This window comes from Amia ocellicauda, chromosome 23 (assembly GCF_036373705.1).
Source record: "Amia ocellicauda isolate fAmiCal2 chromosome 23, fAmiCal2.hap1, whole genome shotgun sequence".
NCBI lineage: Eukaryota > Metazoa > Chordata > Actinopteri > Amiiformes > Amiidae > Amia > Amia ocellicauda.
In genome coordinates, this window is record NC_089872.1 from 5,069,715 (window position 1) to 5,094,825 (window position 25,111).

The 25,111-nt window shown below is 43.3% G+C and overlaps 1 protein-coding gene across 3 annotated transcripts in view; it reads left to right on the plus strand.

The window, feature by feature from the left end:
• Positions 1–24,309, plus strand: part of lyst (lysosomal trafficking regulator) — an 88,125-nt gene extending 63,816 nt beyond the window's left edge. For 2 of the 3 annotated variants that reach the window (XM_066697127.1, XM_066697129.1), the window contains 27 exons: positions 83–235; positions 2,044–2,235; positions 3,649–3,696; positions 4,041–4,213; positions 4,719–4,928; positions 5,954–6,130; positions 6,355–6,431; positions 7,011–7,199; positions 8,400–8,545; positions 9,011–9,107; positions 9,977–10,038; positions 10,419–10,474; positions 10,981–11,133; positions 11,591–11,835; positions 12,170–12,236; positions 12,636–12,792; positions 13,459–13,599; positions 13,716–13,933; positions 14,442–14,672; positions 16,672–16,861; positions 17,177–17,313; positions 17,846–17,944; positions 18,688–18,827; positions 19,958–20,055; positions 20,476–20,632; positions 22,393–22,464; positions 23,877–24,309. In XM_066697127.1, coding sequence (XP_066553224.1) covers positions 83–235; positions 2,044–2,235; positions 3,649–3,696; positions 4,041–4,213; positions 4,719–4,928; positions 5,954–6,130; positions 6,355–6,431; positions 7,011–7,199; positions 8,400–8,545; positions 9,011–9,107; positions 9,977–10,038; positions 10,419–10,474; positions 10,981–11,133; positions 11,591–11,835; positions 12,170–12,236; positions 12,636–12,792; positions 13,459–13,599; positions 13,716–13,933; positions 14,442–14,672; positions 16,672–16,861; positions 17,177–17,313; positions 17,846–17,944; positions 18,688–18,827; positions 19,958–20,055; positions 20,476–20,632; positions 22,393–22,464; positions 23,877–24,015 — 3,824 coding nt within the window. In that variant the 3' untranslated portion in view covers positions 24,016–24,309. The remainder of the gene's footprint in view (positions 1–82; positions 236–2,043; positions 2,236–3,648; positions 3,697–4,040; positions 4,214–4,718; positions 4,929–5,953; positions 6,131–6,354; positions 6,432–7,010; positions 7,200–8,399; positions 8,546–9,010; positions 9,108–9,976; positions 10,039–10,418; positions 10,475–10,980; positions 11,134–11,590; positions 11,836–12,169; positions 12,237–12,635; positions 12,793–13,458; positions 13,600–13,715; positions 13,934–14,441; positions 14,673–16,671; positions 16,862–17,176; positions 17,314–17,845; positions 17,945–18,687; positions 18,828–19,957; positions 20,056–20,475; positions 20,633–22,392; positions 22,465–23,876) is intronic. The other variant, XM_066697128.1, reaches the window with a different exon arrangement.
• The last annotated feature ends 802 nt before the right edge of the window (positions 24,310–25,111 follow it).

Here is a 25,111-nt window from a genome sequence, read left to right on the forward strand (position 1 = left end):
AATAATTTTGTATGGTATTGGCCTGGAAGGTTAGTTATAAGTCCTCTCCTTTTTTTGGTGTCTTGGTCCCGGATGCATTCAGAAATGGCCGTGGCTCTGCAGTTCCGAGTTCTCCAATCAGCCATCGAGTTCATCAAGACTACAGCCAATCAGGACCCGCAGAAGCTGAGCAGCTCTGTGCACCTGCCTGCCCCTCAGCACCATGCCATCTACCAGAAGCGCAAGAGCATAGCTGGTGAGTCGAAGCTGCTGTCAAAACTATAGAACCTTACTGCAGAAACTGATATTACAAAATGCAAAGATAATAAGTTACACCTCAGCAAATATTGAAGTTCTTGCAACCGTGTTAATATAGTCATGATGTTTTAGTATAGCTCAACCTTTTATAAATAGTTAATTTTGTGTACTGAACTGTTTAGTGTCTTACTAGCGTGTGCACTGTGATACAAGATTGACAAAAACATCTGTTCCAATCCAGCCTTCCCAGAATGTGTTTGCAGAAACTAGTGGCGTGCAGGACTCAGTGCACGTTCACAGGTGACAATCTGCAATTTCTCCTTGATGCTTCCTTCAGCTCAGCCATTCTCCCCTCCAGCACTCTGGGAACTGCTATAGTCTACGTTCCTTATCCATCCACTACCTTAGTTTATTGAAGATCTTCCTGCTTTTGGGGCTTTCCAGCCGCACATCCAGATAATGTCTCTGCCCATACAGCAGACACGACCTATCTTATCTCGATTTAGTAGTTATGTTATTGCCAGATTTTGCTGAGCATAACTGGCCAAGCGAGGAGAGTTGGAGGTTGGGGGGGGCTTAGAAGTCAACTGAGGACTCTTTGCATCATTGCACACCAGCGACTCCGGTGACATTCTTGGGCGCCTGCAGGTTCAGGTTGTTAGCAATTCTAACTACATCAAATCCCCTGTTGTACTGATTTTGCACTGATAAAATTAGAAGAGGGATTTAACACATGCCTTATCTCTTTCCTCTTGAAGGAATGGGGAGTTGCCGAAGTGATTGGAAATTCTAAAATGTGGTGAAAAAAAATTCCAAGAAATTCAACATAAAATGGAAAATAATTTGCACATTAAACACTCAGACGGCCTAGATTTTTATATGCATGAGGAAAGGTAAAAACGGTGCGAAGCAGTGCCAGTAAACCACAAATATGACATACAGATAATTAGGCACTGGATGGGTCGTGTTCAAACCCTGCTGTAACTGATACTTATGAGAAAACAAGCTTCAAAGTTTACACCTCAGTTGTCATTTCCAATACTACACTATATTAATGTAACCACCTATGCTTTTTATCCCTACTTGAGTAAAGTCCTTTGGGATATTCAGTATATGCTGCCACTGAGGCTGGTGCTAGTGTGAGAAGGCATCGAGGTATTTGAATGTGGAGAAAGCATAGGCCTTTCTCTTGGTCTGCTGGTTGGGGGGGGGGCATGCTAGTCCTGGAAGTCCCTCACCACCCATGTTGTTGTTGTTCTGTTATTCTTCCCGCCCATTGGAAACCAAGGTTCAATGGCCATGAAAGACTCCATTATCCCACGCATCCCGAGACAGCATTACCGTTCCTACGGCCAGATTCCGATGCCCCCCTCCTTCAGCCTGTTATCCCCGGACTCTCCCCTCCCGTCCCCCACAGGATCCGCCACCTATGTCTTTCCCACCGAAGCAGGTGCAGTAATGGGCCCCAGGGCTTCTCTGCTCTGACGGAAGACAACATTTCCCCTCCCTGAGAAATGTTTCTTCATTCCAGTCTGCAAACTGGTGCATGACCCTCCCTCTGACTCGCCCAGTAGACAAGTTGTCACTGGTGCCTTACTCATATGATCTAATCAGATTGCTTTTTTTTTTTTTTTCTAACCCAGACGTCTGCGACTGCCTTTCTTGCAGTGTGCATCTGCTCTTGAAAGCTCTTATTTTATGTTCAGTGGAGTTGGGCTTGATTTCACTGTCCCAAGTTCAGGGCTTGTAGCTGCGGTGTCTTATGCTGACTTGTGTGTGTGTGTCTGTCTGTCTGTGGGCATGCAGGTCCCCGGAGGTTCTCCTTGGCCCAGTCCGACTCCCTGCTGATGAAGATGCGATCCGTGGCGAGTGACGAGCTAGCGGTGATGATGCAGAGGAGAATGAGCCAGGAAAACCCTATCCGTGCCTCCGAGACTGAGTACATCCAGAGGTTGCAGAGACTGGTGGTGCTGGCCGTCAACAGGCTAATCTACCAAGGTAGTGAAGTCAAACCTGGTCCCTTTTGTATCAGTACCTACTTGCTCCACTATGACTCGTGTTGAATTCTGCACACTGTTTACAATCTATTTCCAGCCTGGAACCAATCTGGAGTTTGAAGCGGGTGCTAAATCCATCACAAATGTGTGAAGAACAAGCTGTTTCACTCCTTAAGTTGAGTTAACTTTACAACAACACGAAAACCAGCATTCAAAATAGCCTTTTTGATGAAAACATACATTGTCTGTTAGGGGTTTTGTTTCTCCTTTTTTAGCAAGTAACATATATGCAGAATTAACAACTGAGAGAGTGAATAACAGATTTTCCGTCAAGCAGCACAAATTTCATTACAACAGATGGCAATTGTGAAGCCTTTACAAAAATGCAGTAGTCTCATGTGGCCAAGAGGTGGGGCTGTACAGACTAATGCAGTATCTGTGGAGCCACCACACTTGCTCTGTAAGTTGTCAATTAACATGGATATCGGCTTCGCTTGCTTCTTATTACTGATGGCCTGGAGCCGGGTTGAAAATCGTATGCCGGATTCCTGCAGGGAAACACGATTCAACACGGAGTTTAACTGCGTAACCTTATGTTTCAAATGGAAAATAAATGTTACTGTACTAACTGTAGTTACCGACTCTGAAATAAAACCATTACTCAAAATGTCAGATATACAAAGTCCAAAAGGTGTATCTAACAGGCTTTTGAATTTTAACTGCACAGTAAACATATTTAATTTTTTTTTTTTTTTTTTAAATGCTCTAATATATGACTCCAGGCTTGCTCAGTTATGGAAGTAGGTATCATCTTCAATTGGATATTAAACTGTGTATCACTCTAAAAGTGTGTCTCATTGTTACCATTTATTTTATGCTCTGAAATATAGTTTCTGCTTGGTGGAGTAATTCTGAGAAGGACAACTAACCATAGTGAAGACATGACTTAAGTACACTATGCCTATGCATACTGTACTCATAATATGCACATTTATACTTGGTCTACTTACATTAACTCATAAGAGCAAGATTTATTTGTAATGAATACAATACATGTAACACATTTGCATACTTGGATGACTCAATTTCCCTATGTAATTAAAATTACAGTTTGATTAATTTGCAGAATTTGTTTAAAAAAATAATAATAATGTAATCTCAATATAGAGATGTGTTTTAATGGACTGCTCAAGCAATACCTTTTTTTGTTTTGTGGTTTTTGTGGTTTTTGTCTTTTAATTGTTATTTTACTTTTTTTGCTGCCGACAAGCTCCTTAATCTCACACATCTTTTCAACCATCATGAGCTGGAATCAATCTGTTCTCGCTCATACACAATTGTGGTTTAGAAAGATTGATGTTCCTCTGCTGCACACTAAACCTTGGGATCTACTGATCTGTTTTTTCTGTTGCAGCCCGGGCTGTTACTCAGGAAAGTACTGCAATGACTAATCCGCAACTGAGTAAGCTTGACATTTACTAACTCTGAATGTTCGCTGCAGTAGACCCATGGAGCCCACCTTACATTAAAGTGCTCTTGCTTTTGTGCTTCATCAGTACAATTTGTGTTGAACCCCTGCAGTGGATCAATGTGCAATGGCCCTGTAGTGCCTTTTTACCCTGCCATCTCTGTGTTGTCACTTCCGCATCAACCCCTGTTTTTACAGACCCAATCATCCTACAGAAGGTCAACGTTAATACCCAAAGGAGCTGAAGATAAAAAACCCAGTGTTCAGCACAACCTCTTGCATGTGCATCCTCTTTCAGTGAAGGTTATATGTATTTACCCAGGCAACTTTGTTCGCAGATGTCAGCCAGGACTTCTTCGACCTGCTGAACATCCCTGTCTCCCCTGGGCACCAACAGGCCACGGCACCCCCCTGTGGACAGTCAGAGGAAAACAGTGCCTCCCCGGCCAGCATGAAGACCTTCCAGAAAGAGATCTTGAAGCTCATGATGGAGGGGATCAAAATTGGCCTTGTGAGTGTCTGGGGGCCCATGCCCAAAGGATGATATCAAGCTCAGAGTGTACATTTCCCTAGACCAATGGTCTACAACCCTGGCTCTAAAGAACTCCAGTCCAGTCATTTTCAGCAAGACATGTTAGTTATCGATCATTTCACTGGAGGAAGTCACTCACGCCGTCGAGGGAACTGTGATTCTTGAGGGAGTTTGTTTTAAATCAAGCACGGGGCAACCCTGGTCTTGGAGGGCCACAATCCTCCAGGTTCAGTAGGTATCTCTCAATCAATCTTGAAACACCAGGTACAAATGGTTCTGTGACCAACTGAGCCAATTCCTGAGTAAATTAATCTGTTTAAGGGCTTAAAGAATAAAAAAATTCAAAGATTACCTACACAACCTGCTGGACTGGGGGCTGTGCAGGATCAATAAGGGTAGAGGAACAGGTGTATTTCAGTATTTTGCAGTGTGACTTGATAGTTTCCCAGGTATGGGGGCTGACCGTGGTGTCTCTGTGTCCCAGAGCGGCTCAGGACGAGGGGGTGCCCCCCGGCAGCAGTGGAAGAGAATCCTGTGGTCGTGCCGAGACACTTTCCGGGTCCAGATGGGCCGCCTGTTAGTCCACATCCTGTGTCCGACCCGGCCCCTGGAGGACAGAAAACAAGCCCTGGAGATCATCTACGAGCCATGTCACTCTGACATTCTGCGCGAGTGCCTCAGCCCTGGCCTGGAGGTCAGTGTTTCACCATCAAACAGCCACTGGGGCAACCCATATTCCCAATGTATACCCTTTCTAAAGTGACCAATGTGCAATTGCTCATTACCACACAGGGAAACAATGGAGCTGTCACTCACTCTTACACGACAAGAGAACAGCTCTGGCTCCTCACAATCTGTACCCTTTTTCATGAAGGTGATTAAATCAATCACACCTTCCCAAAACAGGTTTCTTCTTTTATGAATATATCATAACTTCGGGTAAGAAGTTTCAGTAGAGCAATATTTCCACAGGGTGAGAAGTCAGGTGGCCAAGAAAGCTGCAGACATCCACTCTGTTAACAAGTGAGCTGTCAAAAGACTTTTTGACGTGAACATACACAAGTTGTTTCGGATCTGGGAAAGCAAGTAACCTTTCAGATGCCAACAAAATCCCATTTTCCTGATGATTATATTTAGACAACCGCATAGCTGGCGTTCTGCAGAAAGACAGAGGTCTTCATTATGTGCAGCAGTTTCTTCTGTTGCTATGGCAGCTAGCTTTGTTCTCTAAAAGTAATATTGTTTCAGCTCTGGATGGAGTTGGGTCATAGGCTGAAGTACAGATCAAACCAATTGCGAATACAAAAACATAAAATTCTCTGTAGGATGTGTTCAAATGCATTTGCAACTATTTCTAACCATGTATCCAAACCAATTAATGAGACCTGCTAACCACACCTATATCAATTCAGTTCCATCCATCTCAATTGTTCTTGACCCTCTCAGTCTTTGAAGGAAACAGTTTTGATGTGGTTTAAAGGATTATGAATAAGATTTAATTGATAGGATGATAATTGGGGGAGCAGTGATGAGAAGGACTCATCTTAATGAATAAGGTGAACAATGCTGTAGGCATGCTTGAACTGTACCTACTTGAATGCAATCTTAACAGTGCCTTCAGAGTTTGCAGTCCAAGGCCAGAGGGAGGCCCATTGCCTGACTATCCTGGGAAACTGAACTGTATTCATTTTTTGGGGGTTGTTTGCATTTTCCTTACAGCACGGACCCAAATTGGCATTATACCTATATGAGATGCTGCATGACCATAAGGAGTGGCTGTCCAAAGAGGAGCAGGCAGCCGTGGGTGTCTTCATGACCTCTCTGAAGCTGTGTGGACACCGCTGCATCCCACCCCACGCCCCTCCCAAACCAGACCTCGTCAAGGCCATCAAAGAGGTGAGCATCCACATGCCTCACCTCCCCTTTCAGCCACACTGCCTTCCCCCAACCTGGTGTCTGCACCGAGGATCACACACACACCACTGGCGTTCTAGGCTTACCATTTCTTTATTATTTTTCTTCTTGACCATATTGAAGCCTTTTCATGGTTGTAGTTGTTATGATTTGGAGATCTTGCTAGGTCCACTGTTACAGACTCCTCTTTGTTTGTTTTCCCAAAGGAGCAATTGAAATATGAGTCGGAAGCAAAAATGAGCAAGGCCGCCTGGGAGAAGAAGATGAAAAATACTCAGCAAAGGTTAGTGTGGTGGTAGCTGTCAAAGCCCTGCCATATTGAAATGGGTGGCAGAAACACCTCAGCATCTGGCAGCACTTGAGTCCACTCCTGTTCGTTTCTAGAACTGGAATTTGAATTTGACTGCAAAAATATCAGAGCTATTTCAAATTTGAATTTGACTAGATTCAATTGAGTTAGAACTGAAACTGACCCATACCCGTTCTGGTATCACCAAAAGCATGTGCACTTGTAGGGGGTGTGTGAGAGTGAGTCATTTAACTTTGGCAGGGCTGTAATTTGCCAAAGGATTGTGAATTTCTAATCCCCACTGATCACAGTGTAACGTGCCTTTTGAAGTCTTCATAAAATTAGATTTGATTTTGGCTCTGCAGGACCAGAGATGCAGAGTGCAATGAGTGTCAGCCAGAGTCATTTAAAAAACTTGAAAGGTGTGGATCTGGCAAGTGATCTGGTGGATGGGAAAATGATTCATGTTTTTATTCGGAGACCATATACAAAGGCTGGACTCCAGACCAAAAAGAATGGGCAGCATAGTTTGAGGATGAGTGAGCCTTTTTTATTTGTTTTGTCCTCACACAGTCTCATTCAGAGGCTAGACGGCAAGTCCAAGGACATCTCCAAGATCGCAGCTGACATCACCCAGAACGTGTCCCTGCGCCAAGGCATGGAGAGGAAGAAGGTGATGCAGCACATCAGGGTGATGTACAAAGTGGACCTGAGCGCCAGTCGGCACTGGCAGGAGCTGGTGCAGCAGCTCACACATGACCGGTGAGTAAGGTGACCAGATTTCTGAAATGGAAAAACTGGGACATTTGTAGTTTGGCGGTCCATATATCAACAAAATATCCATTGTTATAAAGTTATTATTATTATGTTATTTTATTAATTATTGTATTAATTCTGAAAATAAAAATAAAAAAGGGGTTTGTTGCAAAGCAATATTATCCAAGATGGCATTGTGCTTTGGCAACATTTAACTTGTGTTGTGCGTTGTGCTGAATACAATACAGCATACAGCGTTTTGCTGCATGCTGAATAAATACCACAGATTAATTCCACAAATGCCACTTGTTCGAGACTATTTTTGTTCTTGTAAAAAACAATTATTTACTCAAATGCATTTAACTATATATATATTTAAAGATTACATTTAGATGTGTTGGATAAATAATTTTAATGCTTCAAACTGTTATTATCTCCAGGACTCTACATTTTTATTTAATTTAACCCAGTGAACCAAATACAGTTTTTTCCTCGCCTTTGTGAGGTACATTTTGTGAACGCCTCATTCTTTCCGGGTTAAATAAATCTATCTAACAAATCTGTTTCGGTCTGCATTGGTTGTTTTCACGTCATTGAATCAGTGAATGGAATTAACTAATTGAATCGATTAATCAAACTGAACTGAATCAAATGAATCGAGTAATTAAAAAGAGTCGAACTGCCCAACACTACTGTACTGTGACATGCTCTCACTGTCGGCTGAGTCTCTCCGAGTCTATCCAATCAGTGCCCTCAAGCTGTTGACCGACGACGCGGACCTATAAGGCTCGAATACGCCCCTAGCAGAAACGGGGTGTGGTTTTGGCATAACTGCATTAGGAAAAAATAAAAAAATTATGCGTATGAATAGGGCAGGCCTACAGCCAAATTATATCGCATTGATAGCCTATTGTTTGTGATCCGCAGCCAGATTGACAAAATAACTCAGTGGGGAGGTTTATAAAACTGGGACATTTCCACGCACAGCTCCAGCCAGGGACAGGCCACCAAAAACAGGGACTGTCCCCAGAAAGCGGTGACGTCTGGTCACCTTACCAGTGAGGCCCCCGCCACCACAACCCCGCTTACATTTCCCACAGGGCAGCAAGCATTGCAGCAGGGTCCTGAACACACAAACCTCATATCCGTTATTCCTTCTTCTTCTTCCCCCTTTTCAGTTTTGTTTTTTCTCTCCGGTTGCTTCAGGGCCCTGTGGTATGACCAGGCCTCCTACCCGACATCCTGGCAGCTGGACCCCACAGAGGGACCCAATCGAGAGAGACGTCGGTTGCAGCGGTGCTACCTCACCATCCCCAACAAATACCTCCTGAGGGACCGCCAGAAACCTGAAGGTAGCCGGGGACAGGGGTGGTCAATATTCACCTATACGTGTCATATAGATTTGCTCAGTCTTTCAGGATCCCCAAATGATCAAATATATTTTGATCACGTTTGCATTCTGAGGGTCTTTTTTAAAGAGATTTATACATGTAAACATGAGCCTGTCATTTCAGAGAAGGTGTATTTTCCTTAAGCGTTGAAAGGTGGTATCTACATTTAAAGGTGACATGATTTCATTCAACAATGCTTTGAGGACTTTCAAGAAGATCGTGTTCCTGGTTTACATTAATACATCATTTAAAACCTGCCATTCAGAGTGCACATTTTTAAACTAAGCAATGAGCTCCTCTGATAACTAAGCTATTACTAACCAAACAAGCAAGATGGAAGTCTTATTTTCACTGTTCCTGTGCCAGGCAGTTACCTACAACTTTCCACCCACTTCAGCATTTGTTTTTGTTTTTGTCTTCGTCTAGAACCAGTCAAGCCACCCTTGTCGTACCTTTTTGAAGACAAGACTCACTCCTCGTTCTCCTCTACAGTCAAAGACAAGGCTACCAGCGAGTCGATCAGGTAGGCAGCTCCACCAGACAGGCAAAGATGGATTCCCACAATGCATGACCTAAGCGACACGGAAATAAAACTTGCTTAACTTGCATGCTTCCCACTCGCCTTGAAATTCACCAGAGGTTTTCTACCATTCACCTCTCTCAAGTTGTGTGGGTGTACATTGGCCCCAAGAGACGGAATGCACAAAGACAATATATATAATAATGTATTAATTGGTATAGTTTTTGAAAATGTATGTGATATGAGTATGTTGACACCGCAAATACGGCAGGTGTGAATCAGCAAACTTTACACTGATGATCAACGGTCAGCCTGGACCAATAACAAATGTTAATACTGCAGTGCTTTATCATTTTTCTGGTGGCTCAATTAATGTGTTTTGGTCTGTCCTGTATTACTTTATACCACAAAACCTTGTTTCAGGAATTTTGCTAATGTTCAATGTGAACTGCAATATGTGTCCATGTGTTCATCAGTGTACATAATTATTTAAAAAAATAACCGTTAACACACACACACACACACACACACACACAAAATGTTTATTATATTGTTAATTAATCCATTAACAAAATGTAGTTATTTTGGACATTTTATAACTAAAGTAAGCAAAGACCCATATTTATTTCAGTTTGAAATATGATGTTCTATCAGATTAGCTTCTTTGCACACAGCTCAGTAGGCTAAAACATGGCACTGCACTGGCCTATACATTGTACCATTTGTGGCTATATCCTCTTTTTTCACTTGTATATGCAGTACTCCCACCAGGAGCATTTTCACCCTGACAGATGCAAACAGGCTTACTAATGAATATGCACACTTCCTTATGTTGTCTGACTCTAATCCAGAGCAACTTCTCATCCCTTCAGGTTCACAAGGAGGTGCATCAGCGTGGCTCCTTCCAGAGAGACCCCAGGGGAGCTCCTCTTGGGTAAGGCCTTCTTGTTTTCTGGCCTTTTGCTAAACAATTCTGCCCACCACACCATCGCCCACGAGAAATGTAGACAAAATACTTTTCCTGAAACATGCATTGGAATTACCACTGAGCCTCTTGGGAATGCCATTACTGATTCATAATGGTGAAACTTATTTCAATGTTCGTACCTCTTCCTTTAATAACAACTAAAGCCTCCTCCCCTTGGGAGCACATCCTGTTTGACATCTTTTCTGTATTCTGACATTTTATCTTGTTAGCACAGCCGGCCCCTGATTCCAGAGAAATGTGTTCACCCTTTTGCAAAGCTGTTTAAGCGTGTACCTTGCCCTGTAAGACATTTTGTTTTCCTTCTTGTTTTTTGTATTTTTGAATAGGAAAGTCTGGAATGTATTTTGTTGAAGATAATGCTGCTGATGCCTGTGACAATCAGGTAAAGGCAGAAACCCCATCCGACTTGACATTAAAATCTAAATTTTCTGCACATAATTACTTCTGACTTTCAGACACCATTCCAGTGCATGTAGCAAACAGTTGATGTTGTCTATTAGTCGGAACTAGTGGTCTATAAAACCCTGTTTCTGCAAAGCCCCAATCCACCCTCAGTCACAAAAGACTGTGAAAACATGAAAGTTATTGATCGATCATGTCCCTTGCTCAAGGAACTCTGGTCCTTAAAGGCTGAAGGGACTCTGGTATATGTTTCATATTATCTCTGGATCACTGAATTTCAAATACATAATTTGAAGATTAAAGCATCATTTCCCAGTTCGGTGCAAAAGATTCAGAGAGACTTAGAATACCAGAACCAGAGTTGTGCCCCCTGCTGCACTGCATTTGGAGCAGAATTAGAATTCTCCAGCAGAATTGTTCAGGGACCCCCCCGGTAGTAACCCAGTGGATCAGCCTGTGTGAGCATGTGTGGCGTTCTTTTCCCAGAGCCCTCATGGGGAGACAGAACCCGCCTCCTTCTCCTGGACGTATGAAGAGATTAAAGAGGTGCACAAGAGGTGGTGGCAGCTGCGGGACAATGCGGTGGAGATCTTCCTGACAAACGGCAGGACTCTGCTCCTGGCCTTCGACAACACTAAGGCAAGCCATCGCAGGACCGCCTTCTCCACAAGAGGGTGCAACTTCCCACAGGCAGTAGTTTCAGTGTCTGTTAATGTATTCAAAAGCAAAATTAACAATTATGAAACTATACAGCAGTTTGTACTCCTTACATTCAAAATAATTAAGCTTGTAAAGTCTGTAATTTCTTCAGCTGCTACTTATTTCAATCCCTGCTTCTCAACCGTCTGTTGAATATTTTCTTGTAGATTGTGGATGGGGATGTGTATTTTTCTGTCCTTTTCATTTAGTTAAGTAACTTATTTTGATAAATATATATTTATTCCATTTCCATTTAATAATTTTTGTGAATCCAGTATGTTTGGAACTATATTGCCAAGCTGATTCCTCCCACTTTCACCCACCCCTTGAAACATAGTTGTCGCAAATCAAGTGTGGTCCTGAGGTTTGGCCCTAACCCTAACCCTGTCTCTTCCAGGTCCGTGACGACGTCTACCACAACATCCTGACCTCCGACCTACCAAACCTACTGGAGTATGGAAACATCACTGCACTGACGCACCTGTGGGGCTCGGGCCAGATCTCCAACTTCGAGTACCTCACCCACCTGAACAAGCACGCAGGCCGTTCCTTCAATGACCTCATGCAGTACCCCGTGTTCCCCTTCATCCTGAGCGACTACACCAACGAAACCCTGGATCTCAATGATGCCTCCATCTACAGGTCTGCCTTTTCTGTCTCTCTGGCTCTCTGCTCTCCTCTCTTCCAGATTGCAAAATGAACATTACCAAGCTCCACAGATTGAAGTTATCCTCCTTACATTTGAAGACCCAGCTTTCCCAAAGTTTAGTTTTCACTTGTGTTGACAGTTGACCATCTCTTTGCAGTCACAAAATAAGCTACAGTTAACAGGAAGGCTTTTCTCAACATCTTGATTAAGGGCTTAAAAGCAAAGAAAAGTATTTTATTGACTTGTTTTTCTCCTGAGGGTCAGACGAATTCCGGTGAATGGAGGCTGGGGATACTTTCTCAGGGCTTGTCGTGTTTATATCTACAGGAACCTGGTCAAACCCATAGCAGTGCAATCTAAGGAGAAGGAAGACCGCTATGTTGACAACTACAAGGTACAGCTGCACAGTAAAAATGTTGTCCTAAGCCAACCAGATAGTTGTCCCCTGGACTACCACAGAGCACCTGTGCTGGGCCTGTCACAATTATATTACATGCTGCATATTGCCAATACTGTCCCACTTGCACAATAACAAGGGTTACATCTTTGGAATGGTAATAACACAGAAGACTATGTAAATATCAAATTGTCATATGAATAGTCTTGTTATCTCAAGGGGGAATCATGGCTTTTGATTAAGCTCTGAACATTTGTTGGATCTTTAATGTATTTCAGACAAATAAGTGATTGATTAATGAATGTGAGCATATATGAAAGCATATGAACGTGTGAGTGTGCATGAGCTGGTTGTGAAACAGGGTGTGTGACCAGCTGTCCCCTGCTTGCTCTTCAGTACCTCGAGGAGGAGTTTCGAAAAGGGGCCAGAGAGGATGACCCCATGCCTCCCGTCCAGCCCTATCACTACGGCTCACACTACTCCAACAGTGGCACAGTGCTGCACTTCCTGGTCAGAATGCCCCCGTTCACAAAGATGTTCCTGGCTTACCAAGGTAGGACTGACATAGGGCTGGACTGGTCCCAATATATATGATTTGTGCGGAGTTTAATATTACACTCAACTTTAATATTTTCAAACTCGGCAGTATGTCAGCCCTAAATACAATACTAAGGAAATAAAATTCAGTGCTTGAAAAGAAAAGTAATCAAACTATAAAAAAAAATGTCTTTCGGCTTCTGACAAATCAAGCATCATTATATCCATCCTAATATGGTTCTTGCATATTCTGCACAGAATATAATTTTCTATGGTTATTTAAAGTTTTTTTTGTAGGTTTGTAGCAGAAAATTCCTAATTGTTGTTTTGTTTTTGTTTTTTTTGTTTGGTTTTTATGTAAGCCATTGATTTTGAATTTTTGTATTAACTATTCTGAAATGTTCTACTGCAAATCTGGTTCAGCACTTAAATGGTTAAAGTGAAGGGGCTTGATCCTAATGCTGATCACTAATCCCGGAAACCAATTTTGATGTGTGCATTCCACCTTAAAGTGACCGCCAGTCTCGCTTCTTTGTATTTGTTATTCTTCTTAGATAGGCGATTTAATTCATCCATAAATTATGCAGAACTTGCAGCTTGCAAGGCAGCAAAAAGAGGCGCTATCATCAAAGGGCTTTTGATTTTAATTATTACCCCCAATCAACGCCATCTTATCCTGCAGACCAAAGCTTTGATATCCCAGACCGGACGTTCCACTCCATGAATACGACGTGGCGTCTTTCATCCTACGAGTCCATGACAGATGTGAAGGAGTTGATCCCAGAGTTTTTCTACCTGCCGGAGTTCTTGGTCAACAGGGAAGGTAGGAGATACTTGCTCTTGTCCTCGTTTTGCCACAGCTTACCGGCTACCTGGGTGACCTCCAAACAAAACGGCTCAGTTATAACGCTGCGCTTGTTCTCCCCGCTGACTCCGCAGGCTTTGACTTCGGGGTGCGTCAGAACAGCGAGCGGGTCAACCACGTCAACCTGCCGCCCTGGGCGCGCAACGACCCTCGCCTCTTCATCCTTATCCACCGCCAGGCCCTGGAGTCCGACCAGGTGTCTCAGATGCTGTGCCAGTGGATCGACCTGGTCTTCGGCCTGAAGCAGAAGGGCAAGGCAGCAGTGCACGCCATCAATGTCTTCCACCCCGCGGTAAGTCTCTGGGATGTTCTCCCCATTATGGTCTATGGCAATGCATTTAAGAGAGTTTCTCTTTTTTTTTTTTTTTTTTTTTTTTTTTTTTACATACTGTGCTAGTGGGTGTCAAGGATAAGCTACCTGTTTACGGTTGAAGCGAACACTCTAGGTTCTGTAAGCATAGGAGTGGAGAATTGAATTTAATTGATTTGAGTGAACAAAGAATGGGCCAACACGCTGACATGATATGATTGGTTAATTGAAAAACAAAATGGTTAATAGTGAATGGCCAGTCGGTAATTGGCTGGGGGACATAAGGCCATGGAGGGTTAGAAAGGACCAGGTTTTAAGTTTGATATTTGATTAGATTTGAAGTGAAGAGATTTGTATCTACAGAGCAGTAATGTAACGCATCCATACATGTCCTGTTAAGAAGGAAGTCCTAGCATATAATAAGGGATTAAATTATACACTGCCATTTGCGACCTTGTCCACAGCTCTTATGCTTGTGCTTCGTTGGCAGACGTACTTCGGCATGGATGTGTCAGCGGTGGAGGACCCGGTGCAGAGACGGGCACTGGAGACCATGATCAAGACCTACGGCCAGACGCCCCGCCAGCTCTTCAGCATGGCCCACGTCAGCCGGCCGGGCTCGCGCCTCATCATGGAGGGGGAGCTGCCTGCCGCCATGGGGCTGCTGGTCCAGCTGGCTTTCCGAGAGACCCGGGAGCATGCCAAGGAGGTGGTCTACCCGGTAAGGCACAGCTCCTTCTGCATACTAAAGAGTTACAGGCATGTGCACCAAATTCCCAGTTCTTATTGAAGCAGACACCTCTGGGATCCGTCACATGATCGGGGGGTTCTGTTGTGTGTATCCACAGTACTGCTAGATTCTTATAAATGTTCTCCGCTATTGATTATAGCATACAGTGGGGGAAAAAAGTATTTGATCCCCTGCTGATTTTGTATGTTTGCCCACTGACAAAGAAATGATCAGTCTATAATTTTTATGGTAGGTGTATTTTAACAGTGAGAGACAGAATAACAACAAAAAAATCCAGAAAAACGCATTTCAAAAAAGTTATAAATTGATTTGCATGTTAATGAGGGAAATAAGTATTTGACCCCTTCGACTTAGTACTTGGTGGCAAAACCCTTGTTGGCAATCACAGAGGTCAGACGTTTCTTGTAGTTGGCCACCAGGTTTGCACACATCTCAGGAGGGATTTTGTCCCACTCCTCTTTGCAGATCTTCTCCAAGTCATTAAGGTTTCGAGGCTGATGTTTGGCAACTCGAACCTTCAGCTCCCTCCACAGATTTTCTATGGGATTAAGGTCTGGAGACTGGCTAGGCCACTCCAGGACCTTTAATGTGCTTCTTCTTGAGCCACTCCTTTGTTGCCTTGGCTGTGTGTTTTGGGTCATTGTCATGCTGGAATACCCATCCACGACCCATTTTCAATGCCCTGGCTGAGGGAAGGAGGTTCTCAGCCAAGATTTGACGGTACATGGCCCCGTCCATCGTCCCTTTGATGCGGTGCAGTTGTCCTGTCCCCTTAGCAGAAAAACACCCCCAAAGCATAATGTTTCCACCTCCATGTTTGACGGTGGGGATGGTGTTCTTGGGGTCATTCCTCCTCCTCCAAACACGGCGAGTTGAGTTGATGCCAAATAGCTCGATTTTGGTCTCATCTGACCACAACACTTTCACCCAGTTCTCCTCTGAATCATTCAGATGTTCATTGGCAAACTTCAGACGGGCCTGTACATGTGCTTTCTTGAGCAGGGGGACCTTGCGGGCGCTGCAGGATTTCAGTCCTTCACGGCGTACTGTTACCAATTGTTTTCTTGGTGACTATGGTCCCAGCTGCCTTGAGATCATTAACAAGATCCTCCCGTGTAGTTCTGGGATGATTTCTCACCATTCTCATGATCATTGAAACTCCACGAGGTGAGATCTTGCATGGAGCCCCAGACCAAGGGAGACTGACAGTTATTTTGTGTTTCTTCCATTTGCGAATAATCGCACCAACTGTTGTCACCTTCTCACCAAGCTGCTTGGCGATGGTCTTGTAGCCCATTCCAGCCTTGTGTAGGTCTACAATCTTGTCCCTGACATCCTTGGACAGCTCTTTGGTCTTGGCCATGGTGGAGAGTTTGGAATCTGATTGAATGATTGCTTCTTTGGACAGGTGTCTTTTATACAGGTAACGAGCTGAGATTAGGAGCACTCCCTTTAAGAGAGTGCTCCTAATCTCAGCTCGTTACCTGTATAAAAGACACCTGGGAGCCAGAAATCTTGCTGATTGATAGGGGATCAAATACTTATTTCCCTCATTAACATGCAAATCAATTTATAACTTTTTTGAAATGCGTTTTTCTGGATTTTTTTTTTCTGTTATTCTGTCTCTCACTGTTAAAATACACCTACCATTAAAATTATAGACTGACCATTTCTTTGTCAGTGGGCAAACGTACAAAATCAGCAGGGGATCAAATACTTTTTTCCCTCACTGTAGATATACAACCTAATGAACAGAGCTGGCTTACATTTGCTCAGGACTGTTCTATCAGTCACAAGCTTTGGTGGCTAAATTTTCTCCCATGTTTGTAAGGTTCCTTCACTGGTATTTACTGGTGTCATGCTTGCTTGGCCACTGGTATGTGAATTATTTGCAGCTATATTTAGGTGGTCAGGCATGAAATGCTGGATACCTAGAATATCTCATTTTAAATTCCCAACCCTGTCGCAGAGTCCGCTGCCCTGGATCAAGGGGCTGAAGTGGGGGGAGTATGTGGGCTCCCCCAGCTCCCCGGATCCGGTGGTCTGCTTCAGTCAGCCCCACGGAGAGAGATTTGGTTCCCTGCTGGCCCTGCCAACTCGAGCCATCTGCGGCCTATCTAGGAAGTTCTGCCTGATGATGATCTACAGCAAGGAGCAAGGTAATGGACCAAATGACTGCATTTTTAGTCAGTCTGGGGGAATACGATACATTTTAATCAATGAGCTGTGTCTGTTTTCTCTTGAATTCAATGGTGTTAATCCTAGAAGTACCCCATGCTATTTTATGTACATGACAATAATTTGAGTGTTAAGTTCATACAAAGGGGAAATAATGACTTAAAATGTTTGATGAATGATGTAATCTTAAATAAAATACAAAAACTCATATCTAATAGTTTGCAGGGGGCTCAACAGGGGTCATGGCGGTGCTGTAGTCCTGACCATGCCCTTTGTCCCCCCGCCACCCCACGCAGGTGTCCGGAGCATGCACAGCACAGACATCCAGTGGTCAGCCATCTTGAGCTGGGGCTACTCTGACAACATGCTGAGGCTGAAGAGCAAGCAGAGCGAGCCGCCGGTCAACTTCATCCAGTGCTCCCAGCTGCACCAGGTGAGCGCCCAGACCACCCACCTGTGGCAGGGACAAGGGGAAGGGTTGGCATCTGTAGTTTGAACTGGCACCAGGGGCAGTACAGGTCTGTGGTGCTCAGTGTTCAGTCAAAGTGAAGAGGCGGTAGCAGGCCAGAGATCTGGGTGCTGAATGACAAGGTCCATTACCAGTAAGTGGAGGTAACCCTGTTAACGTTATTTATGTGAAGTTAGTGATTTAATTGGAAGGGGGTGTTGTGTTGGGGTTTTCTTTTCCATTACCTTACCATTGAGAACAAGAACACTGAAAAGCATAGTTTATACCACACCCTGCTTCTGTCCCTTTTACAAATCCCTGTATATTTTATTGGAGTTTTGTTTGTTTGGTTTTATCACACGAGAAACCAGTTCAGCAAAGTTTTACAAGGTGTAGTTTCCAGGCAGCATTGTTTGCTACACCTGTCATCTGGTGAAGTGGTGGGCAGGACAGGCAGAATTGTGGCCCCTTAGTCTCCTCTCACCAGCGCTCTCTGCCCTCCTTTCCTCTCCTCTAGGTGACTAGCTGTGCCTGGGTTCCTGACAGCTGCCAGTTGTTCACGGGCAGTAAGTGTGGAGTCATCACAGCCTACAGCAATCGCTTCACCAGCAGTACGGTATGTTTCAGTGGCTGTTTCCATGTTAACCAGGTTATTCATTTGAGTGATACGCTCCTGTTAACAGATATAACAGTGAATTAGCAAAGAAACCACAGAGAGAATGAATTCCATGTTGGTATGGAAGTGGTTCTTTTTGACCCAGGAATCCGCCCCTGAATATTAATATTAAAACCCACTATGCTATATATTGCATTAAAACTGCTCAAGTGTTCTGGAGCCTTAACTGACTGTGATTTTTTTTTTTTTTTTTTTTTTGGGTGGTAGGGAGGGATATTTGCAAAATGTTGAAGCTTTGGACTGTCATGGGTCCTCACTACTAGGCCAAGAGTCGAACACCAGTTTTAAACTTCGTTCAAGCAATGGACATTTTTCCAGTTTTCTTTAGGCACAATGTTGGCTTGCATTTCTGAGAATTAAGTAGATTTGAATAATCAAGTATTGTCCAATTAAATGAATCACAAATAACATTGTCAAAAGTTGTCTGTTCATGCCTTCAACTACAACTGTACCCACATGATGTTGGGATCACAAGCCCTTATAAACAGCATCCCAGCTAAGCCATAAGCCTCATCCTACACAAGTGCAGTCGAGGGCACAGAAAGTGTGCTAAAGGCGCAGGACAGTGTCGTGAAGCGCAGTAAAGGCATGGTTAAATGGGAACCAGGCTGAATGACCAAAGGGGAGGGTTCAGTTAATGGGCCTGTGATTGACAGTGTCCCTCTTTCTCTCCCTTTTACCAGCCCTCTGAGATGGAGGTGGAGTGTCAGGTGCATCTGTACGGACACACAGCGGAGGTGACAGGCCTGTTTGTCTGCAAGCCCTACAGCATCCTCATCAGCATGAGCCGCGATGGAACCTGCATCATCTGGGACCTGAACAGGTGGGCCGCTCCTGACTCCACCCCCTCTCTGCTCATTCTGACCTGTGTGGCTTAGGGGGCTCCAAGACATGCCGGTGATGGCAGGTTGGAAATCCAAAATGTAACCATAGTGTAGATTTGCTAACATGTCACTGATATGCTTTCTGATCAGAGAATAATATTGAAATACCGCTTAAAGACTGAGGATATCCAACAGCTTTTAAAGTTATGTGATCCGTTAGAAACTGCTGTTCACAAATTATGTGAGACACTGTGTTAACCACAGAGGTACAGGTATTAGTTTCCTCACTACATCAGTGCACAGAAAATGTAACCCCTGCCCTTAGACACGACGCTGTATGAGAGTAACAATCCATCAGCGAAGGCTTTTACTTGATCAGTGTATTTCTTAAGATTGCTGGAGCAGTAGAGCACACAAATGAGAATAAGGGCAGCGAGTGACAAGTACCATTATGTATGTTGCAAAGGACACGACTCATTAAATGCGCAACTAATTTTGTTTGCAGTTTCTGTTCATTTCATCTTTTGTGACAAACCAGTACAATTTTTTATTTTTTATTTCAAACCGGTTATACGGTTGTTACATTTATTTGCTTTAATTTGATGTGTGGGCATCAGTCACTATTGTTTCTCTTATCTGCCAAGGCACTGACAAGTAGTCAACTCGAACATAATAACTGGTTGGGTTTGCAGGTGCTGCGTGGTTGGAAGACCTTACACTGTCACAATATAGAAACAAGCCCCAAGAAACAAAAAACTAAAAATCTTTGGAAAGAAGTAAAAGTGTGTGTGGGTTTCTGTATATCTTACAAAGCTAAATTGCAAAGTGCTTGTGGACAATATTGTTTTAAATACTATGAACTTTAATGTATGATTTTTATTTTTTAAAATAGAGAGAACTGAAATTTCTACTGAGCATGAGCAGTTAATGGTGTGTTTTTAGATTACAAATCCGGAAGGCGTTGTAGATGACACATACCAACACTTATGTTTAATCAAGAGCAGACACTGAAGCAGTTTTCCATTAGGGAGAGTTATAGTTGAAGGCAAATGTTTGCTGGTTAAAGAGCTTTTACTTTGCTACTTTTTTCCTCCCTCATTATTATTGCTTCTTTGATTTGTCTTGGCAGGCTTTGTTACGTCCAGAGTCTAACGGGACATAAAAGTCCAGTAACGGCGGTCTCGGCCAGTGAGACCACGGGAGACATCGCCACTGTGTGCGACTCGGGTGAGCCTGGCACCGCCACCACCTTCGCCCATATTCTTTGTTTTCACTCACCTTCCCATGGCCAGTTCAATCCTGAAGAGCCCTAATCCAGTAAATTGTATAGGTCACCTCTATTTCTATAGATTTGGCCAATGACTGTAGGTTATTGATTAATTAATCATGTCTTTGATATTGTCTTGTGTTTTCCAAATTAGCTCTAAGTTACTGAATTTGTTAAAACACTTGCTTAATTGATCAGAATGGAATGTGTCCAGATGTCAGGAGGGCTGGACACCCCTGGACAAAGGGACTAAGCGCTAAACTGCACAAGCATGCACTCAGCAGCAACAAACCCCAGAGCATCTCAAAATACATTCTTAGCTTCGTAAAAAAAAATATCAGCTGGAAAACTGACATTGACATTTGTGTCTTGTGCTGCAGTGGGGGGCGGCAGTGACCTGCGGCTGTGGACGGTGAACGGAGACCTGATTGGCCACGTGCACTGCAGGGAGATCATCTGCTCAGTGGCTTTCTCCAACCAGCCCGAGGGCGTCTCTGTGAATGTCATCGCAGGCGGCCTGGAGAACGGCATCGTCAGGCAAGCAGCCTCCTGCTGGGCTTCTCCTTTCCTCCTTTCCTCTTTTCCTCCTTCCCTCCTCTTCTCCTGTCCTCCTTGGTAAAGCTTTCAAATTCGCTTGCTTTCCTCCACTATCCCTTGGTTTTAGCCTAGTATACCAACCTTCCCTTTTATACGGGCATGTACACTGCTTCAATCTCCCAGCTCCGCATCCGCACTCATTCTCTATTTAAACAGTGCTGTTCATGAAACAATCTAATGTTTGAAACTATTCTCTTTTATTAATATATTTTTGAAGTACACCTACCACTGATTCATCCTAGCAGTGGTAGTAGAGAGGAGTCGAATCAAGCTGTTTTTATCATTACTTTACACATTAAATGCAACTGAAAAAGTACAGAGGCACATGCAAAGCTCCCAAGGGACACCACACACACTTTCCACCATTTAAAAATGGAAGGGTATTCTGTGAAGAAAGTTTCAGAAGCAGCAACATTTAGTTTGGGTTTTTATTAATGTGCTTCACAGGCTGGTGGGTGAATTTTAATTGTCACATTGATGTTGCCGGCATCAGCGCTACAGCTGTAAGAATTTATATCCAAACACATTACTTGGGTAGTCTCTACAAAGCTATATTTTGCAGTTGAGTACGGTGAACCACACACTCTCAATCTTCCAGCTTCCCTTTGCTCTTCTTTCGAGACATCAGACAAAATCACATTTCAGGATTGTTTTATGAGCTGCCCACCGATCCAATTATATTATATGGGGGGCTGTGTGAATCGACTGACACTTTTATTGGGCTATTTATTTATTTATTTTAATTTACTCTATTTAATATGGTGATATATTATGTGAAATAATAATTTGCCCTTAACCCTATTAGAGTAATGACATGTTAATGTGCTGTAGGAAGAATCTAGGCTTTCAGTTGAGCTGGGCCTTTTTTCTAGATTTAATTAGAACTCCATAATTAGTTTTTCCGATACTCTGTGACTCACTCGCTTTAGTAACCTCATCGTCATTTTTCCTCTGTGAAGTGTGTCTGTAACATGCGGCAGAGACCAGTTTTACAGTCGAGGAAAGTGATTCCTGCCGCTAGATGAATGTCTTCTAAAAACAAACTGAAACAACCAGCTGGCAGGATGACACGGTGACACTCTCAGACTGTGTTTCGCTGGTGAACTGTTCAAGACACACAGTTGCATTGTTTTTAGTTTTTTTCTAATGTCCCTCCGTCCTCACTGCTCCATGCACACGCACACGCATATGCTTACGCATGCAGAGTAAAGCTTCACCAGTGGATATTAGAGCATTATTAATCAGTTTGAAATGCAACTGTAAACAAACATTTAAGTAGCTTTGGTGAATAATGAGAATTGTATAATTTTTATAGATGATACTGTTGCACTCAAGATGAGTATGATAATGGAGAATTGTTATTTATATTTTTTAAATGGTATTGTCTGAATAAAAACTTCCTTCCAGAAAGTGTTTTCCATTTTGTATGGGAAACCATTTGTCTTCACCGCTTTGTCTCTTTGTTTTGACCCATAGTCTTGAACATCAGAGTTTATGACCTGGCCCTGTACTGTCTAGGATAGGGAGGGGTAGGGGTGTGTCAAACTAAGCAATGACAGGGGGTGTATTTAATAGGTGCTGTATGTACTGGTAGGATGGTTATATATTAATTGGAGGGTAGAATGTGCGTTCACATAAACCAAAATAGGGCCCGAATCTGTGGTAAAATATTAGACCTTTTGAATCTTTTTGTTTTGCAGACTGTGGAGCACCTGGGATCTGAAGCCAGTGAGAGAAATCACCTTCCCCAAATCAAACAAACCTATTATCAGGTAGAGCTTTTGATTATTCTTTTTCACAAATTATTATTTTCCTTGTGCTTTTCTTGTTGGTTGTCATAATTTTTTTTCCACCCCAACAACTTCAAAGGCAACTGGATTCATCCTGATATCATTACCATACGCACAATAATGGCTAGGCCCCATGTGTGATGTGTGATGTGGTACCATGAACACTGGTCTTTGAGCTTTTCTCCAGCTCAGGTGCCTCTGTGTAAGTAAAGGAAGATTAATTCACACTGAGGATGAAAGATCTAATTAGTCTGCTTGTTTTTATGTGACAAAAGGGGAGGTTCCAGTTTCCACTGTCCAGTGTCTCCCACAGCAACAGGCCCTATGAACAGAGGTGCTTACCTCGTCAATTAACGCTGTCTGATGCCCAGTATTGCTTTTTATGTCATATCTCTTATTCCTTATTCAGGCAGCATTCCCACTCCATTCCACTCCAATTTTGTACCTTTTTTAATATCAAATGAACTCCCTTCATTACAAAATCAAAAGTAAATATTCAGACTGCCTAGACAAGGACTATTTTCAGTTCACAAAGCCAACGACTTATTTGGCACACATACAGATTCACTGTGTTGTTATTGGGGAAACGAATAGCTAGCTCCTGCAGTACTACTTTTTATCACTTTCACTGTGTAACCTGATGGTTAAAATGTGGATAGTATAGGATGTGAGGTGTATGTGAAAGATGTGCTCGTGGCCTTAGGCATGATTCGATTTTCTTTAGAGCTGCATGAAAACATTCTTCTATAATCCAGATTTTGGTTTCCACTGCAATGGGGTTAACATGACCTTGATTTGAGTGGATTAGCTCTTCAGATTGACGATGTATCACTGGAATGTGTATTGATCACTGCATTCTTGAGAAGCAATGAGAGCAACTCCTGCTCCTGGCAAGATGAGAGAGCTTCACAAAATCATGCAGGTTTTACTTGTTTGGTCCAAATCATGAGAGGAAAACTACTTTTAATGTAATGTTGTATTTAGGCTATTTGTTTACTGTAGTTAGGCTATTAGGCTATAGTTCTGCAGTATGCACTGAGGACTTTCCGCTTTTAAAGACACACCACCTGAGAGTGCAGGTTTTCAGAGGAGGCATGGATGCTGTCGACATCCCTCCCATATCACTATGAGCCAAGTTCCTTAACAGTTGCTGATTTCCGATATCGGGGAGGTAAAAATAAATTAGTTTTATTTTAGTTTTAAAGTGCTAGATGAGACCTCTTCTAGCATCATTCATTTTTCTAATTGGTCCAAGCTTAGTGCTAGGCCACAATCAAGCATATGATGGTCACATGATCCTAATATTTATAAGGACATAGATTAACTATTGAAATGTTGCTCAGCTGTGTGCACGACTCAGATTTGATCTGATGTGTCTTGGTGTCACCCTGTAGCCTGACGTTCTCCTGTGATGGACATCACCTCTATACAGCCAACAGCGAGGGCACCGTGATCGCCTGGTGTCGCAGAGACCAGCAGAGGATGAAGCTGCCCATGTTTTACTCGTTCCTGAGCAGTTATGCTGCTGGCTGATCCCCTCACTCCCTTTGAGCCACCACCTTGAGAAATTCTGCTCAGTCCATCCCAGGCTGTGCCAACAGACCCTCATCAAGGACAGCAACCATAAGCATGCACCAAATAAGAGCAGTCTGCCTTTAAAAAAAATCATGTGCATTACATTTATAAGATGAAAACAGTATTTTGTATATTAAAAAAAAAAAGACAGGGACCCAAAGAGGTTGGGGAGTTTTGAACATACTTTCATTCAATGCCTTTTATGTAACTTCCACTAGTGTGTGTGTGTGTGTGTGTGTGTGTCTCTCTCTCTCTCTCTCTCTCTCTCTCTCTCTCTCTCTCTCTCTCTCTCTCTCTCTCTCTCTCTCTCTCTCTCTCTCTCTCTCTCTCTCTCTCTCCACCCCCCCCAATCAATTTTTTCTTCTCCTTAATGTTTTATCACGGCTTCATCTCTGTATTTATTTTTAGTATGCCGTTGTGCATGCGTACGTGAACCTGGACCTCGCCGCACAGCTCAGGGTATGACAGAGACTGAATGTGGTGACTGGTTCTGAGTGGCACGTTTGGCCGTGGCAGAAACATCCCGCTGTGGAGGCAGCCGTTTAGGACAGGCGCTGTGCTGAAGCTCTTCCTCTGCAGTACGTCTGCCCGCTGCCCTTTCCCTGTTGTTTCAGCACTAAAACGGGGTCCGTGGTCCCACGCCCTGGGCTGATCATTCCTTTGGACTTTTGCTGCAGTTTTTTGGATCAATTCCTACGTCCTCGTCCCCCAGGTTTTCATTTGAAAAGAGTATTGCAACGCAGGAAGGAGGGACGTTTCTCTCACTGTGGGAAACTAAATGAGGCACCCTTGCCGAGCTGTTGGCAAATGGAAGCAAAGGACTGGGTTGTATGGCAGCTTTATTCCTCATCTGGATTTTATTTTGTCTTTGCTTTGCTTGTTTGTTTGGTTGTTTGTGTTCGTCCATGGCTCATCATGGGCACAGAGTATTTATTATCAATATATTTATATTGAAACCACATCTTTCATTTTTCTCTTATGGCTCTCTGTAACTGGACCCTTGGCTAAGTGTCTTTCACCCTAAAAAGGCTGTCCAATTTTTCCTTCATCTTTT